This window comes from Rhizophagus irregularis, chromosome 27, assembly GCF_026210795.1.
Source record: "Rhizophagus irregularis chromosome 27, complete sequence".
Classification (NCBI taxonomy): domain Eukaryota; kingdom Fungi; phylum Glomeromycota; class Glomeromycetes; order Glomerales; family Glomeraceae; genus Rhizophagus; species Rhizophagus irregularis.
Window position 1 is genome coordinate 3,247,992 of NC_089455.1, and position 15,580 is coordinate 3,263,571.

Genomic DNA, 15,580 nt, shown 5'->3' on the forward strand with positions numbered 1-15,580 from the left:
TCCTTCCAAAAAAAACCAATTCCAAACCAATTCCCGACAGGTTTTGACATTGAGAAATCAAGTTTTGCAAGCGTGCGAAGTCTTTGACAATTGGCTTAAAAGCAAAATCAAAATATACGTCATCATGCATTATTTGATATTATCACTATTTTCACTATTTTTGTATATTGACATGTCGATCAAATTCACATTTATCACTTTTATTTATTAGTGATGTGAGCCAAATCGGCCCATATGGATTTTCCTTGGTTGGAAACTTGTGATGCTCATACTCATGCTCACGACGATGTAGAGCATCTCAAGGAAATTGCTAATTTGAAAACTAACAAGATTTGTTTGATGGGGACTCGTTTAGAAGATTTGGACGTAGTTTCTAAACTTGCGACGGATTTTCAAATGAAGGTTATACCTTGTTTTGGTATCGTGTTTCTTTCGATTTATTCTATTTATAAATTATTCAATTGAAATAAGCCAAGTTTTAAGGTCTAATTATATATAAAAAAGGGTTTCATCCATGGTTTTGTCATTTACTTTCACTTGAAAATGAACCTGAAAGTAAAGTTCATTACCGTACAATTTTAAAGGATATTGGCCCAAAAGATCCTTCAAGAAGCAATTACTTAGAGGAATTCATTGATTCTTTACCATCTCCTAAGCCATTTGATGTGTGGCATAACAAATTAGAAAATTTACTTGAAACGCATCCAAATTCACTTTTAGGAGAAGTCGGATTAGACAAAACGTTTCGATTACGCGATCAAGAATCAAAACAACTTAGTAAAGTACAAACCACAATGCAACATCAAACAGCAATTCTTGAAAAGCAACTGGATTTAGCAGCTAAATATAAACGCGCTGTTAGTATGCATTGCGTTCAATCCACGGGTGCAATAACTGAATTGCTTAATAGAAGAATTAACGAACGGGAACCACTTCCACCTCGTATTTGTTTACATTCATTTGGAGGTTCTGTTGATACAATTAAATTTTTAACCAAACAGACAAAGAAAAAGGAGGGAGTTTCAGTAGATATTTACTTCTCTTTTAGTGTTGTTATTAATGGCAAATATGATAGACTACCTGATTTAATAAAAGCAGTTCCGGAGGATAGATTGTTAATTGAGACAGATTATCATTCTCCTTTTGGATTGGATCATTATATGGCTAGGATTATTAAGTTGGTGAGTGAAGCTAAAGAATGGACTGAAGCGACGACTGTTGAAAAAACGCGTAAAAATTTCATAAAGTTTGTTGGAAAGACAATTTAGAAATTGAAATTTTTTAGGGATATCCACATTTAATTTAGTGTGAATCAATTTTATATTTTATAATCTCTTTTTACAATTTCATCGAATTTGTTTTTATCAGCTACAAAATATTTTATGTAGTCAGCTTCTAAAATATGCATTCTATTTCCTACTATGATAAGAGAATGTAATGGAGGACCAAAATCTTCAGATAATAATTGATTTAATGTACCAGCTTTAATTATTTGTTCTGTTAAAGAACCAAGACGCGCAATACCTATTGCCAGAGTTTCAGATGTATAGGCTATAATTTAAAAAAGAAAAAGTCTTAGAATACTCTTCTCTTTCAAAGAAAATTTCAATAGGAATGGATTAATATTAAAAAATACCATTTTGTTTGCGATTTTCTTCGATTTCCAGTAATTGCATAATTGCTTGGTTGATAGTCATATAACGTGGAAATTCATATATTTTCCTACCTCTGAACGAGAAAAATATTAGAATAATTTTTTTTAAAAAAACTTTTTTTAATATACGAGCATAAATACCTTGCTAAATTTTCTATACTTTGTTCTTTTACTTTAATATCTAGTAAACAAAGAGTATGTAAACCTAGATTTCTATTCTCTTTAATTCTATCATAAAAACTATCAGGCCTCCAATTATCGGTAAAAAAAGGTATAGAAATAGTTTGACCAAAATTATATAATTGTAATCCACAAGCACCAACTGCATTCATTATTGAAGCATTATGTATTGTTTGGATTGGAATTAATAGTTCTTTTGCCCTTATAATTAAATCCGCATGTGTCGTTGCGCTATCCATATGATTTATTAGAGACTTATAGATTTCTATTAATAATTCGATCATAAGATAACAAGGAAAATAATCTTACCCAAACGGATCTCCTACCACTAAAAATGCTACATTTATTTTATCGGCATTTAACAAGATGTCATCACTTTGTGACTCTACCATTTCTCTATCTGCTAATATGAGCTTTTTTCCATATAATTCTTCCTAAACAAAAGAAATAAATTTAAACCGAAGTTATCTCGAAGAAATTTAACAGTGATAATTACCAATTTCTCTTGGGACACCATTAAGATACTGGTATATGCCTCTAAATATATTCGTTCGCATGATTTTATTGCTTCAAGACCTTTTATCGTAATATCTTTTTCATCAGATAAACCTAAGCCTATTATAAAAAGCATTTTCAAGAGAGAAAGAAAGATAGATCAACTCTCAATTGATCGCCTATAGGCTATAGTCCTTTTTTGGTAAATTTCACAACGCTGCATTACGCATATCAAAAAAAAATATATATGTGTATGTATGTATATATAAATTCGAATAAATATGTCCAAAAGTTCCGAAACTGTCGATAATAACGGATTTATTATACCGAATAATGATCAAGACCCCGTAGTGGATTCACCAGCAGAGAGGTGGCTTAATTGGTTAGGTCAAACGAATTTAGGTAAATGTTCGACAGTGATAACGCTATTATTTGGAATTTATGTAAGGTGGAACGTAGGTTTAAATCCATACTCTGGTAAGTTTAATAATATAATTCCGCGAAATACATTCTATTCATTTAAATGGCGAATTAATTATATTTTTAACGCATTAAAAGGTCAAAATATTCCGCCTATGTATGGAGATTATGAAGCTCAAAGACATTGGATGGAATTAACATTACATGTTCCAATGAATCGGTGGTATTACTATGATTTGGAATGGTGGGGTCTTGATTATCCCCCATTAACAGCTTACGTTAGCTGGATCTGTGGTAAAATGTATGAATTTTTTTGTAGTATACGCATTTATCATAGTCTTGTATACTTTAAATTTTATATTATACCTTATTATTTTGATGTTGTAGAGGATCTATGTTTAATCCAGAATGGTTTGCACTAGATGTGTCACGTGGATTTGAAAGCGAGGAAAGTAAATTGTTCATGCGGTCTTCCGTATTGATCCTTGAATATTTGATATACGTCCCATCAGTTATTGTGTTTGTAAATTGGTGGCTTGCCAGTAAATCATGGCAAAAGCGCGTACGTACTTTAAAGTTGTATATTTTTCTACATTAAATATTATATTGATTTTTTATCATTTTTATTAGAGATTAGCAGTATTATTTATTCTTCTTCAGCCTGCTTTAATATTAATAGATCACGGCCATTTTCAGTAAGTTATTTTGTTTTATTTTAAAACCTTTCATTGATATTCTCAACTTTGTTTTTTTTTTTGATATAGGTATAATTCTGTAATGCTAGGACTTACAGTATGGTCATTGAATTGCTTTTTCTATGAATATGACGTTATAGGAAGCGTTGCCTTTTGTCTTGCGTTGGGGTTTAAGCAAATGTCACTTTATTTCTCTCCTGCTATTTTTGCTTATTTATTAGGAAAATGCATAAAAAACAAACCCCAAGGGTAAAGTCATAATTTCACATATTTAAACTTTAAGTTTCATGTTTATTGTTTAATCCCTTCTCAAAATCAATTATTAGATTTATCCTTTTTGTAAAGTTAGGTGTGACAGTGATTATCACGTTTGCTATCATGTTTTTCCCTTTTTTAGATTCGGTTGAACATATTTCGCAAGTTATTATTCGTATGTTTCCTTTAAACCGTGGATTGTATGAAGATAAGGTGGCCAACTTTTGGTGTGCTATAAATATTATCATCAAGTTACGCGAAATGTTTGAAATTCATGTATTAACAAGAATAAGGTAAGATTTTATTACGGTTTAATATCTTTTGTTTCTTCATCAATTGTTATAGTTTATCGTATTTTATTATTTAGTTTATTTGCAACTCTGCTAGCTATTCTACCGTCGTGTATAAACCTTGGTTTAAATCCCGATAAACATCGACTTGTTTATTGTTTAGCGAATTCCGCGTTGGCTTTTTTTATGTTTTCTTTCCAGGTTCATGAGAAGTCTATATTATTGCCCGCATTACCGATTACACTATTGATTTTAGATGAACCATTCTGGAGTAGTTGGTTTAATAATGTTGCTTTATTCAGGTGTCGTAAATCTTATATAAAGGGTTAGGAAAATTGGTTTTTAAATTATTGACTTGTATTATTTTCCGGTACAGCATGTTTCCTTTGTTGAAAAAAGATCGGTTGATTTTACCTTACTTTGTTATATGGTTTATGTGGAACTGGATGGGATCTTTTGTTCAACGAGACGTGAAACCAGTAGTATTAAGATATATATCTTGGGTAATGACTATAATATTTGTAATTTTTAAAGAGAAATCTGATTAAACTTTTTTTTAAACTGCATATGTTTCAACAATAGGCGTCATATCTCGTGATGGCTGTAATTCATTTCTTTGATTTTAATATCGATCCACCAAAAAGATATCCCGACCTTTATATTGTATTAAATGTTACCTTTAGTTCTGGGATACATTTATTTATGCTATTATACTTTAATTATAGACAAATAACTTTGCCATATAATCTAGATGAGAAAAAGGACAAGAGGAAGGCCGAATAAGTTATGTTGTATAGTACTATAATGGTATCTTAATGAGAATTACTGGTTAATTCCTTTAATTTTGATTTATTCTTTTTTTCGATTGTGTTCTTAATAAAAATTGATATAATAAAGGTGAGTTGTTCTCTTTATCCAATATGTTTCTCGCTAAAATGTTAATAAGTTGAAGCGTGAATAAGCACTTATCGAACAAACAGAAAAATGTTACACATATTTTTCTGGCTATGATTAGTGCGATATAAAAGCAATATTCTTATGGCAAAAATATCAGGGCCCTTATTCATGAGATTTTGAATAATTGGGTAGTGTTCATTTTTTGCACAATTCTGTAATTTATAAGGCTTCCTTTCGTTAAAGACGCGTCGTGAAATGTCACGTGTTGTGTGTAATAATACTTGGGAGTCCCAATATTTTTTTCGGTAATGATCGATTTTTCCATAAAAAGGTACACTTTAATTAAAAATTACCCTCGTCCTTCTTACAACTTTAAAACTGGAGATGGAAATAAATTCGTTTTTACATAACGAAACACGGCTTTTAGTTATTAGCAACGAGATAGTACAAATTACATTTAGATTGCATAATGAGTAAATCTGGTCTTTTAGTTCGTTGATATGAGATATTTTTGAAATTAGAGTATTTATTAAAAAAAAAATTATTTTGATAGATCAGATAATTCACTCTATATAGAGAACAATGATTTACAAGAGGAAATAAAAGTATGTCAAGGTCTTTACAATTTATTATAATAAAATAAATAAATATTTGCAAGCTTAAGTTACATTGGTCTGTTATTTTCTCTTTTAAGCAAATAATAGTAGCTTTTGTGAAATTTATGGACGAAGATCATATTGTTGATGGTGAAGGATATTATTTGCTTTGCAGTAGGTATTATTTCTTTGTATTTTACCTAACTTAATTTTCTAATAAGCAATTCTTGTAATAGAAAAGAATATTTGGAATTTCGGAAAAAATTGCGTTTTCTACAGAAATGATCAAATAATTCCACCACATCAATATAAATTTAATTTCGAATTGGAATTCGCTAGTCAAGTAATTAACAGGTATTGACGTAATTATTTTGAAATTTTCATATTTTAAATTTACTGTTAATTTTACATGTTATGTATCGTCAGGAATGCTAGCTACGATAGGGGCAGAAATAAAAGTATTACTGATAGTAATAAGAAAAATAATTCTAATTTGCGAGGAGTATCTTTGGATGATTTTGGAACGCCTAAGAGTAGTAATAATACAGTTAATCAAGAGATGATACAGCATATGACAACAAGAGCAAGTATTTCACCGCTTGAGAATTGGGATGTGAGACAAGGAGCTACGACAACCGAATTTGATTCATTTGATTCGCCATTTGACAATAAACAATCCAAATCAAGATTTGTTGAGAGTACTCCCGCAACATTATGGGTAAATCGACAAAGATCTGTAGATAATGCATGTATAACACCGTTAGATAATCGGAGACCCGTGCAAAAACCAGTAGACAGTGCATACGCGACATTATTCAACTATTGTGGACCTATTCAGAAGTCCACGAAAAACGTGTATATGACACCGATCGATAATCGAGGGCAGAAATCTCGTATTTCTTCGTTTACAAATAGAGAATACCCAGAATCGATGCAACAAAATAGTAAGGGTTTATTCGGATATCAAGAAATTCTAGACAATGTTGGAGAGACGCTAAGAAATCCTATATTGGTCGGCGAAACTTATGAACAGGTCTGATTCTTTAAAATATGTTTTATAATATATTTTTTTTTTGTTTTTATGAATTAGAATTAATTATGCAAATCTAATTAATTAGACATCCAGAACATCGTCTATAAGATTATCTCAGGAATCCTTTACAGGAAGTAATTGGCCAAGTCAAAGTTCGTTTGAAACTACGCTATCATTAGATTCTGGATCACAGAAAGTTTCTGGCATTTCAAAATCACCATTCCAAACGCTAAGACAAATGTCGAGTGTATCTAATGGTACGGATGATTTTAGTAATTATTCTTTTGGTGATGAGGGTGAATTATCGATGCGGAATACAGCGGACAATCTCTTGTCAAGTGAAAGGAATAATAATCGGGAAACAAATGACGATCTTGAAGATAACAATTTTTTTAGGTAATAAAAATGGGTGTAATTTGTCACATGTAATTATAACTAATTTTGCTTTTTTTTATAGTCTCTTCAACCCTTTGAACTACTTTCGAAAAATGTTTCCAGGAATATAAAGTATATAATATGTTTATTTTTAGATATCTCCAAAATTATTATTAATGGTAATTTGTGTAAAAAAAAGTGTAAAATTATTTACAAATTGCATAGAATGTACTCATTATAGGCTTGCATTTATTATATATATTATTAGTATATTAGTTTAATCAACAATGTAAATATTCAATAAATTATGATCGTACCACTACCATATTTTAAGACGTTTGGATCGTCCTGCAAAACACAATAAACCAATAGCGTTTCAGTATATATACTGCGTTTTATAGCAGATCTTGCCGCAGGTCCGCAGTCGATATTAACTTGCTTTCGTTAAATATGGCGACTACTCAGTATGTACGAAGAAAGGGAGATATTGAAGAATCGAATGCAATGAACGATGATAACCTTGAAGCCACAATGCCTATTTCAATTCGACAACCTAATCCACAATTAGTTCCTATTCGCCCGCCGTCTTTGAAATCTGAATCTTCAAGGTCGAAGGTTTCAAAAATAATGAGACATGCCAACTTTTCGACAGTACCACCAAGGTCAAACTTGACGAAATTTCATAATTCAGATTTCCAAGAAGAATTTAATAGAGTAACTACCGTTAGTTATGTAAAACTAGAAACAAATAATTTTTCTCACGGAGTCAACAAGAGCAGTCAAATTATTTCGGGCACAGCTTCCGCAGTTATTCCACCGGCAGTTGTTCCGACCGTTATTACTTCAATGACACCTCCAGTTTCGCAAGCAACTACTCCCACAACAGCCATTAAAATTGAAAACACAGCGAAAAACATAGATAAGTATAAACCTTCAGTTGATTCCAAACCTTTACCTATGGACGAATCCGCAGTTGAATCAAATGTAGTTAAAACCGAAAACGATGTCCCCAATGAAGAAACAACAAAGAAACAGAAATTGGAGAATGGATTGGAAATTTTGTCCAGCAATAGACCAGAGGATCAGAAAAAAAGATTTGCTTGTCCAATATGTAACAGATGCTTTGCTCGTAAATTTAATATGCAAACTCACCAAACTACTCATGATGTTGATCGGGTGAAACCGTTTGTATGCAATTATCCAGATTGTGATCATAGTTTTACAAGAAAACATGACCTTAAGCGCCATATATATGGTATTCATGAACTTCCTGAACAAGAATTTAAATGTTCTAATTGTAGTAAAACCTTCGCTAGAAAGGATGCATGTAAGAGACATTCATATACATGTCGCGTAGTTGAAGTAAATCAAGATCAAGACGGTGTACCACCTCCTAGGAAACGTGCAAGAACTAAAATTAACAGTAAAAATAAGCCTAATGATAAAAATCTGCCAATTAGTGAGTCTGCACGTGAATCTACACAACAAGGTACTGCGGATATATTAGAAACGTTGGAAAATAAATCTATTTTCTCGAATGTTGCAACAGATATCACACTTTTAGATCAATGTACTACTTTTGGTACCATGAAAAAGTCAACAAATGGTATAATTGAAGATTCAACTTTAGATGTTGATAAATCTTCAGCCTTCTCGACGATTGAAGCAATAAATAATTTGATAGGTGAAAGGATGCCTAAAAAATCGATTGATCAAACGCACGACAAGAACGATGGATAAAACATGTACTTATAATTAACAAATTTCTTATAGGTGATTAAGATTTATCGTAATTTTTGAAATGATTTACATTTTTGGCAATTGGACAAAGATGAGATCTTGTATTTGTCAAATTCATCTTTTTAATGAGCAGAAAATTTTTTGATGTGAGGTTTCTCATTATCTTTATTAATCATTTTTCAAAATTGTTATACATAATTATTCAGTTCATTTGCTTCCAATTATCTGAATAAATATCCGAATGCAATTTGATATTATGTATATATATATGTTCATCTTTTTAAAATAAATAAATCATGCTTTATTAAGCAATATATCACGTGCTCCAATTTTATTAGTACGTAATTTGATATCATATTTTGATTTATTGATTTTTATGCAAGCTCAAGATCACCAAATCAAAAAATAACAAATAAGCCCATTTTTCTCAATATTTTTTTTTCTTTGCAATCGACTATTAACAATGACCGATATACCAAAAATACTAAAAGCAGTTCAAGATATTCAAGCCTCTTTGACTGTTTTACCTGAAATCCAAACTCATCTAGCAAAACTTACTGATGCTGTAAATGCACTACGTGGACATGATACGATTAATGTACCAACCGCGACACATTTGTTTAATAATGTGTCTGGCTCTTTTGTGTTACCAAACGTCTCTCCTGTTGTAGATTCTATCGAATCAACGGATGAAGGAGTAAACGACGGGAAAACCAAATCCTCAAAAGACAAAAATGAAAAAATCCAAAGTGCTTTCAAAAAAGAAAATCAGATGAATTCTGCAGAATCAGCCAACAAAACTAAGAAAAAATTAACTTTAAGCGAAAGAAAAAAATTAAGAAAATTGAAGAAAAAACAAGTTACTAACCAATTAAGCCCGGGAGAGTCTTCATCCAACGAGTTGGATAATAAATCAACACCGGAAATACAACCGCCTGTAGTACAGGATCAACAACTCACCAAAGATGTTGCACCATCGCGTGTAGTAGCGCGTCCCCCACCACGACTTCATGTGAGTTTTTCCTAAAAATGTTGGAGTGTTGCACGACCTTTTTCAATAAATAAATAAATAAATACATATTTGCTTTAGATGAATCGCATAAATATTGCTCCAACTGGAAATGAAAACGGAGATCGCCTTGGAACGAGATTTAATCGAGGCCAATCACATCAATCGATCGGATATAATAATCAACGCGAAATGCTTTCGGATAATTGGCAACAGGTTATTTCTACATTTGAAGAAATGAAATTAAAATCTGAGATTTTGCGAGGGATCCGTGCATTAGGGTATAATAAAATAATTCTTGTACTTCGAATATACTCTGGTATACATTAATTTATATTTTAAATAGTTATGATCAACCGACACCTATCCAGCAACGTGCAACAGTGGCGATATTATCTCGACGGGACGCTGTAATTCAAATACCTCGATTAGAAGAAAGAACTGTAACTTACATTGCTGCTCTACTTCAACAAATTGAAACACGTGACAAATCGTGTCAAGCGATTATAATCGTACATTCGAAAGACTTATGTTATGCTATTCAAGATTTAATCAATGTCGCGGGTCAATATATGCAATTTTCATGTTTGGTTTGTACTGGTGGTATTCCAATGAGAGAGGACATAGAAAAACTAAGAAATGAAGGACAACAAATTATAATCGGGACTCCGGGTTTGTTTAATAATTATAAAATTTAAATATTTAACATTAAAACTTGATTAAAATTTTTTTTAAATATCACGTGAATGAACGAAACAGGCAGACTAATTGGACTAATGGTAGATCGTAAATTCGATTTTAATCGCGTCAAAACGATTATAATTGAAGACTCTTGTATCATGTTTAACAGCAATTTTCGTACGCAAGCTTTCGACATTATCTATCAATTACCAAAAAGTGCTCAGAGGGTTTTGATGACAACAGCTACAACGTTTACTCTTGCAGACATTAAAAATAAGATAACGAAAAATACCATAATCGTCCTTAATGATGTGCATATGAGTGATGGGCTTCAACTATATTACGCAGTTGTAGAAAAAGATGATCAAAAGCTCAATGCTTTATGTGAAATTTATAAAGAAGTGAATATTCAAAAATCTGTTATCTTCTGTGATAATTCAGAACGAGTCGATTGGTTAGCTGATAAATTAGCAACATTATTTGAGAACGTGGCCGTCTATTCCATGGTATATAAATACGATTATTATTATTTAACCTTTCTTTCTTTAATACTATTTTTTTTTTAATTTTTATTGTTTAAGCATTCTTTAACAAGACAATCAGAAAGACATGAAATTGTAAAGTCTTTCTGGGAATCGAAAGCGGCTTTAATTGTTACTACAGATTGTTTTTCATCTGTTTTAGCATTTCATCCCGTAGATTATAGTGTACACTTTGATTTACCATATAAAAAGGAAGAGTACCATGATCGGTATTTATTTAAGCTTTACCTAATATATGATTTCTAATCTTTTGTCATATGGTCTTATTAATATCATTTTAATTTTTGAAGTCTTTGTTGTTGTGGTGCTTATGGTTCTCCGGGAGTTGCTATTAACATTCTCGTTAAAGGGCAATTACATGATCTTGGAGTTCTTGAGCGTTATTATCGATTACAAAGTCAAGAATTGCTGGTAACAAATTATTTTTATCAATAAATTTTTAATAAATTTCACTTTTTAAATTCTAATTTATAATAGGGAAATCGTTGACATGAATATTGCATATAATACTATTGCTGTTTCCGGTTAAAAAAGTATATTATTATATCAATATCAATATTTCATTTATATATTTCATTTATAAATTAGTTGTATTTGCTATATATAATCAATCCAAATAATAAAGTCATTTTTTTATCGCTTCAATATTATATCAAAAGATTTTTATGTTATCGAAAAATAATGCAAAAAGGAAGATGAGCTATGCATTTAATAACAAGTCTCAATATATTAATTTCTCAATTCTCAAAACGTTAAATTTTTGTCAATTTATCATGCAACTTGAGTAAAATCTGATATTCTAAATTATTTTTTCATTTTAAAGACAACTAATAATATTGGTCTAGTAATTGTAAACTATCACAAGATTTCTAAATTAGTCATTAGCATTATCTTATCTCATCTTTATGTCGTCTCCATAATTCATAATTAAGAACAGAATTACCATGTCAAATAAAAATATAAACGATGTTTGCGAAATCTTAGGTGTTGAATCTGGAAGATCAAACTCTTCCGATAAAAAACTTAGTTTGGTTGAAGCTATAAATGCTAAAAAAGAAAAGGAGAGAAAAGAGAAAAAAGTTGAGAGAAAGACTTTTAAGGGTAAAATATGTTGGGTTTCACGTAATTTTTATACTTTAATGGTTTATTTATTATCTTAAATATTAATAGATACACCAGTTAGTCGAGAACTGTCTGCGCTGGTTGGACATCATGTTTCAGTAGCTTTTGAAAGAGCAACTGCTCTAAAAGCGAAACCCAATCTACATAAAACTGTGGGCAAATGGTAATTAAGAAGTGAGATATGTAAATAATATATAATATTTAACATTGCTTTTCTTTCTACATTAATAGGATATCAACAAAATTTATAAATCCTGCTAGGAATGATGATTTAATGTTAAGTCATTGGGTGAAGGAGAATACAGAAGAAGGTAGAGAATAATTCGTTCTATCTGTACTGGTGGAATTTAAAGACTAATTTTTTTTCTTTAATAGAAGCAATTAATTTTGCAGAATATAATAAAACAGTAGAGGTTTTAGAGTATTCAGAAGAAGAATACGAAAAGTATTTGAAAGGTATAACAATCAAATAGAATTTAAATTAGTTCCTTATTAATTTTGATACTTTATTGGCAGATCGAGATTGGGATAAAGACGAAACTGACTATCTATTTGATTTGTGTCGAAAGTATGATATCAGATGGACTGTAATTCACGATCGTTACGAATGGAAAGATAAGAACAGAACAATGGAGGTATGAATTCTATATTTATTTAAACGTATATTTATTTAAACGTATTCGCAAATTAATATTATTATTTGGTATTTTAGGACTTAAGAGATCGATATTACTCTGTCAATAAAAAGATTTATCAAGTACGACCAGTGACGCCTGGCTTGGCTAGTCAAACCGATAAAGGCCAATTGATTGCATTAAATAGTTATGATAAAGGTTTGTTGTAATAATTTATTATATTTACATAAGAAATAATAATATTTACTCGTTATTATTTAATTATTTTTCTATAGCTAAAGAAGAAAAAAGGAAACTTATGTTGCTTAATTTATATTCACGGACAAAAGAACAAATTGAAGAAGAGGAGGCATTACAAGAAATAAGTGATCGTATTCAAGCGAACGAAAAGAAATTCATTAGGGAAAGAGAGGCTTTGATGAAACAATTTACAGTGGAAATGGTTCAACCAAAACGCAAAAAATCACTGCTGAGTGGACCCACGACCCCTACAATAGAAGCCAGTGGTTCGGGTTTTCATAATACCGCTGATATACCTAAAAAAAATCGTCGTACATCGGCATCATCTGTTGGCTCTGCTGCAGTTGAAGGTAAATAATATTAAATATATATTCTTTTTTTTTATTATATATATATTATATAATATGGTTGATCAAAGAAATATCTTATCCACATGAATAAATAAGCCCATTCACCAAAAGAAGTTCATACACCAATCGTATCGAAGAAAGAAAAACTTAATCCAGGTGTTTTAGTACGAAGTCAAAAGATACCTATACCGAAGCAAGCCTTGTTACTCAAAGTCCACAAAGCTTTACAAGAATTTGGTTTAGGGCCACGTCCAACTATGCCGACAGAAAATGTTTGTTCAAAGTTTACTGAATTACAGAAAATGACGCAAAATTTATTGGATCTCAAGAAGCAGGTTGATAAGCAAGAACACGAACTAAAAATCAAACGCGCGACACTTCAAAGAGTTTTATCATCTTCAGGCGGAGAAAGAGCAGGGGTTAGTGCTCAAGATGGTGCTTCTACTGATGGAACTACTGATACAAGCACCATTCCAGTAAGTTGACATAAATTGGGACATATATATATATTATTTAATTTTTTTTTAATTTTTATTATATATTTATAAACAGACAAAGAGAGACAACAGATCACTTCCTAATACACCTCGAGACGTCAAACGGGCACGAAAATGAGAATTTCCAAATGATTAAATCATTATTTATTACTTTATTTCTATAGTGAGATTGAATGTTTTAGATGAATTCAATGCAAATAAAAATTATTCTATATATGTAATTATTCAATTTTATGCACCTCTTATGGGCAATACTATTATTTTATCAGCGAATTCTCCCCAAGTAATTCTTTGATTTACAAAAATGCTGTACCAAGTTGAAAGTACAATAAGCCAAAATAAAGCACCTGCCATTGAGAAATATAGATCTAAAAATAAATTAATTTAATCAATTTTAGTCGGACCCCCAAAAAAAATCACATAATTATTAGACTTACATTTTTTTATCTCTTTACCAATATCTGAATGTTTAGTTAATGGCCACATATAGATTATGTTAACGACCCATAACCAAGGTAGAAACAATAATCCTATAAAAAAGAATTTCTTACATAAGGAAAGTATTTCAGAAGGAGGAATTTTTGAAGGGTTCGGAGGCATTTTTTTTTTTCAATTGAATAATAGAGGAGCTGAAAGTAGGAATGATATCGTGCACTTTAATTTATGTATTTTTGTACGTTTTTAATAATTTCACGTTACACCAATAAATTTGTTACATAGCCGCTAATTAATGCGTTGATTTTAACCTGATTGTATCATAGCAGATTAGCAGATAGCATATCGCCTTTTCTAAAATAAAAAACGTTATGGGATCAATTGTATATTTAAGTAGAATTGAGACTTTTTCAGCAGCACATAGATTACATTCGCCTTCTTTATCAGACGAGGAAAACGAAAAATTATATGGAAAATGCAACAATCCAAATGGTCATGGACACAATTACAAAGGTATTTATATGCGGGTTAAATTCACGTACTTTGATTAAATTCCTATTGATTGTGAAAATTATCAGTTGAAGTTATAGTAAAAGGAAAGATTGATCCATTAACAGGTATGGTGATGAATCTAGAAGAATTAAAAGAATGTATAAAAATAACGGTAATGAATGTTTTGGATCATAAGAATCTGGTAGAGATAAGGAACATTTTCTCTATTTTACTTGACAACTCATCGTCTCACTGTTTAAATTATTTTTATATGATAGGACCATGATGTGCCGTATTTTAAAAATATACCGAGGTAAGGTTTACTCTTCTTAAAATTACTTTCTCTATGATGTTTAATATAATACTACGTTATCTATACAATTTAATGTAGAAAGTTTAATATTTGGTGACTGAAATAGAGATGATCCGCACAAAAAAACTTAATTTATCATTTATTAATTTATCATTTATTAGTTTAACTAACAATAATTTTTCTCTTGAAAAACTTAGTACATCGGAAAATTTAGCAGTATTCATTTGGTACAATATTAAGGATTATTTATCTGAAAAATCACATGAAGGAAAATTATATGAAGTAAAATTATATGAAACTGAAAAAAATGTAGTAATTTATAGGGGAGAAAAGAGCGATGATTAGCTTATTCAATATTAATTTGTTTAATTAGAATTAATTTAATAATACGTTTTGTACTATAACATTTTTATCAAACTTAGAAACTTACGAAACGCTGTATTTCGGTGGGTTAAATTCATTATATAACATCAAACAAAGCTTAGAGGAAAATTTTCTATAAAAATTTCTTCTAGCATCCTATTAATCGTGTGTCATCAGTTTGTGCATAGTTTTATTGCTTATGTTTCGCCTTCCCATAAAAGTATTGGACGATCATTTTACGGCACAAAAAGAATATCCATTTTTGTCATAA

The 15,580-nt window shown here is 30.5% G+C and overlaps 8 protein-coding genes across 11 annotated transcripts; 6 read left to right on the forward strand and 2 right to left on the reverse strand.

Moving 5' to 3' along the window:
- Nucleotides 1-234: 234 nt before the first annotated feature.
- On the forward strand, nucleotides 235-1,502 carry OCT59_018594 (uncharacterized protein; the record flags this gene model as incomplete). The annotated part of the gene is made up of 2 exons (XM_025314172.2): nucleotides 235-418; nucleotides 505-1,502. The coding sequence occupies 2 exons, from the start codon at nucleotides 235-237 to the stop codon at nucleotides 1,266-1,268; spliced, it is 948 nt and encodes a 315-aa protein (XP_025185778.1). The 3' UTR covers nucleotides 1,269-1,502.
- On the reverse strand, nucleotides 1,267-2,502 carry OCT59_018595 (diphthine synthase). The gene is made up of 5 exons (XM_025309060.2): nucleotides 2,331-2,502; nucleotides 2,144-2,268; nucleotides 1,796-2,065; nucleotides 1,637-1,728; nucleotides 1,267-1,551 (listed from the first exon to the last, which is right to left on the reverse strand). Exons 1-5 carry the CDS (start codon nucleotides 2,463-2,465, stop codon nucleotides 1,319-1,321), a joined length of 855 nt encoding a protein of 284 aa, XP_025185779.1. The 5' UTR covers nucleotides 2,466-2,502; the 3' UTR covers nucleotides 1,267-1,318.
- A 108-nt stretch (nucleotides 2,503-2,610) lies between these two features.
- On the forward strand, nucleotides 2,611-4,950 carry OCT59_018596 (uncharacterized protein; the record flags this gene model as incomplete). 2 transcript variants are annotated; one of them, XM_066148872.1, is made up of 9 exons in its annotated part: nucleotides 2,611-2,806; nucleotides 2,888-3,050; nucleotides 3,137-3,311; nucleotides 3,380-3,444; nucleotides 3,514-3,693; nucleotides 3,771-3,992; nucleotides 4,067-4,291; nucleotides 4,366-4,492; nucleotides 4,572-4,950. In XM_066148872.1, 9 exons carry the CDS (start codon nucleotides 2,611-2,613, stop codon nucleotides 4,770-4,772), a joined length of 1,554 nt encoding a protein of 517 aa, XP_066004759.1. In that variant the 3' UTR covers nucleotides 4,773-4,950. The 2 variants fall into 2 exon arrangements, with proteins under 2 accessions (XP_066004759.1, XP_066004760.1); XM_066148873.1 differs by lacking the exon at nucleotides 4,572-4,950 and having other exon boundaries at nucleotides 4,067-4,554.
- A 244-nt stretch (nucleotides 4,951-5,194) lies between these two features.
- On the forward strand, nucleotides 5,195-7,021 carry OCT59_018597 (uncharacterized protein; the record flags this gene model as incomplete). Of its 2 annotated transcripts, none has more annotated exons than XM_066148875.1 (7): nucleotides 5,195-5,217; nucleotides 5,440-5,491; nucleotides 5,581-5,656; nucleotides 5,719-5,836; nucleotides 5,909-6,515; nucleotides 6,601-6,911; nucleotides 6,973-7,021. In XM_066148875.1, the coding sequence occupies 7 exons, from the start codon at nucleotides 5,195-5,197 to the stop codon at nucleotides 7,019-7,021; spliced, it is 1,236 nt and encodes a 411-aa protein (XP_066004762.1). The 2 variants fall into 2 exon arrangements, with proteins under 2 accessions (XP_066004762.1, XP_066004761.1); XM_066148874.1 differs by lacking the exon at nucleotides 5,195-5,217 and adding an exon at nucleotides 5,244-5,359.
- A 1,978-nt stretch (nucleotides 7,022-8,999) lies between these two features.
- OCT59_018598 (uncharacterized protein) lies at nucleotides 9,000-11,519 on the forward strand. The gene is made up of 7 exons (XM_025314174.2): nucleotides 9,000-9,642; nucleotides 9,721-9,920; nucleotides 9,986-10,311; nucleotides 10,399-10,826; nucleotides 10,902-11,071; nucleotides 11,153-11,273; nucleotides 11,340-11,519. Exons 1-7 carry the CDS (start codon nucleotides 9,094-9,096, stop codon nucleotides 11,349-11,351), a joined length of 1,806 nt encoding a protein of 601 aa, XP_025185783.1. The 5' UTR covers nucleotides 9,000-9,093; the 3' UTR covers nucleotides 11,352-11,519.
- A 248-nt stretch (nucleotides 11,520-11,767) lies between these two features.
- On the forward strand, nucleotides 11,768-13,943 carry OCT59_018599 (uncharacterized protein). Its single transcript, XM_025314175.2, has 9 exons — nucleotides 11,768-11,963; nucleotides 12,033-12,147; nucleotides 12,216-12,295; nucleotides 12,360-12,440; nucleotides 12,501-12,619; nucleotides 12,697-12,817; nucleotides 12,895-13,209; nucleotides 13,306-13,685; nucleotides 13,762-13,943. Exons 1-9 carry the CDS (start codon nucleotides 11,807-11,809, stop codon nucleotides 13,822-13,824), a joined length of 1,431 nt encoding a protein of 476 aa, XP_025185784.1. The 5' UTR covers nucleotides 11,768-11,806; the 3' UTR covers nucleotides 13,825-13,943.
- OCT59_018600 (uncharacterized protein) lies at nucleotides 13,715-14,359 on the reverse strand. 2 transcript variants are annotated; one of them, XM_066148876.1, is made up of 3 exons: nucleotides 14,144-14,359; nucleotides 13,946-14,074; nucleotides 13,715-13,864 (listed from the first exon to the last, which is right to left on the reverse strand). In XM_066148876.1, exons 1-3 carry the CDS (start codon nucleotides 14,304-14,306, stop codon nucleotides 13,854-13,856), a joined length of 303 nt encoding a protein of 100 aa, XP_066004763.1. In that variant the 5' UTR covers nucleotides 14,307-14,359; the 3' UTR covers nucleotides 13,715-13,853. The 2 variants fall into 2 exon arrangements, with proteins under 2 accessions (XP_066004763.1, XP_025185785.1); XM_025309055.2 differs by having other exon boundaries at nucleotides 13,715-14,074.
- Nucleotides 14,360-14,454: 95 nt separating this feature from the next.
- OCT59_018601 (uncharacterized protein) lies at nucleotides 14,455-15,467 on the forward strand. The gene is made up of 4 exons (XM_025314176.2): nucleotides 14,455-14,654; nucleotides 14,720-14,835; nucleotides 14,912-14,946; nucleotides 15,144-15,467. Exons 1-4 carry the CDS (start codon nucleotides 14,513-14,515, stop codon nucleotides 15,289-15,291), a joined length of 441 nt encoding a protein of 146 aa, XP_025185786.1. The 5' UTR covers nucleotides 14,455-14,512; the 3' UTR covers nucleotides 15,292-15,467.
- The last annotated feature ends 113 nt before the right edge of the window (nucleotides 15,468-15,580 follow it).

Coding starts and splice junctions, on each gene's coding strand:
- OCT59_018595 (XM_025309060.2), bottom strand. CDS start 2,465: ATGCTTTTTATAATAGGCTTAGGTTTATCTGATGAAAAAGATATTACG. Junction 2,269..2,330: donor TGGTGTCCCAAGAGAAATTG/GTAATTATCACT, acceptor TCTTTTGTTTAG/GAAGAATTATATGGAAAAAA. Junction 2,066..2,143: donor GTGGTAGGAGATCCGTTTGG/GTAAGATTATTT, acceptor TCATATGGATAG/CGCAACGACACATGCGGATT.
- OCT59_018598 (XM_025314174.2), top strand. CDS start 9,094: ATGACCGATATACCAAAAATACTAAAAGCAGTTCAAGATATTCAAGCC. Junction 10,312..10,398: donor AATTATAATCGGGACTCCGG/GTTTGTTTAATA, acceptor TGAACGAAACAG/GCAGACTAATTGGACTAATG. Junction 11,072..11,152: donor AAGGAAGAGTACCATGATCG/GTATTTATTTAA, acceptor TAATTTTTGAAG/TCTTTGTTGTTGTGGTGCTT.
- OCT59_018599 (XM_025314175.2), top strand. CDS start 11,807: ATGTCAAATAAAAATATAAACGATGTTTGCGAAATCTTAGGTGTTGAA. Junction 12,296..12,359: donor GAAGGAGAATACAGAAGAAG/GTAGAGAATAAT, acceptor TTTCTTTAATAG/AAGCAATTAATTTTGCAGAA. Junction 13,686..13,761: donor CTGATACAAGCACCATTCCA/GTAAGTTGACAT, acceptor ATTTATAAACAG/ACAAAGAGAGACAACAGATC.
- OCT59_018600 (XM_066148876.1), bottom strand. CDS start 14,306: ATGCCTCCGAACCCTTCAAAAATTCCTCCTTCTGAAATACTTTCCTTA. Junction 14,075..14,143: donor TGGTAAAGAGATAAAAAAAT/GTAAGTCTAATA, acceptor ATTTATTTTTAG/ATCTATATTTCTCAATGGCA.
- OCT59_018601 (XM_025314176.2), top strand. CDS start 14,513: ATGGGATCAATTGTATATTTAAGTAGAATTGAGACTTTTTCAGCAGCA. Junction 14,655..14,719: donor TCATGGACACAATTACAAAG/GTATTTATATGC, acceptor GAAAATTATCAG/TTGAAGTTATAGTAAAAGGA. Junction 14,947..15,143: donor TATTTTAAAAATATACCGAG/GTAAGGTTTACT, acceptor TGAAAAACTTAG/TACATCGGAAAATTTAGCAG.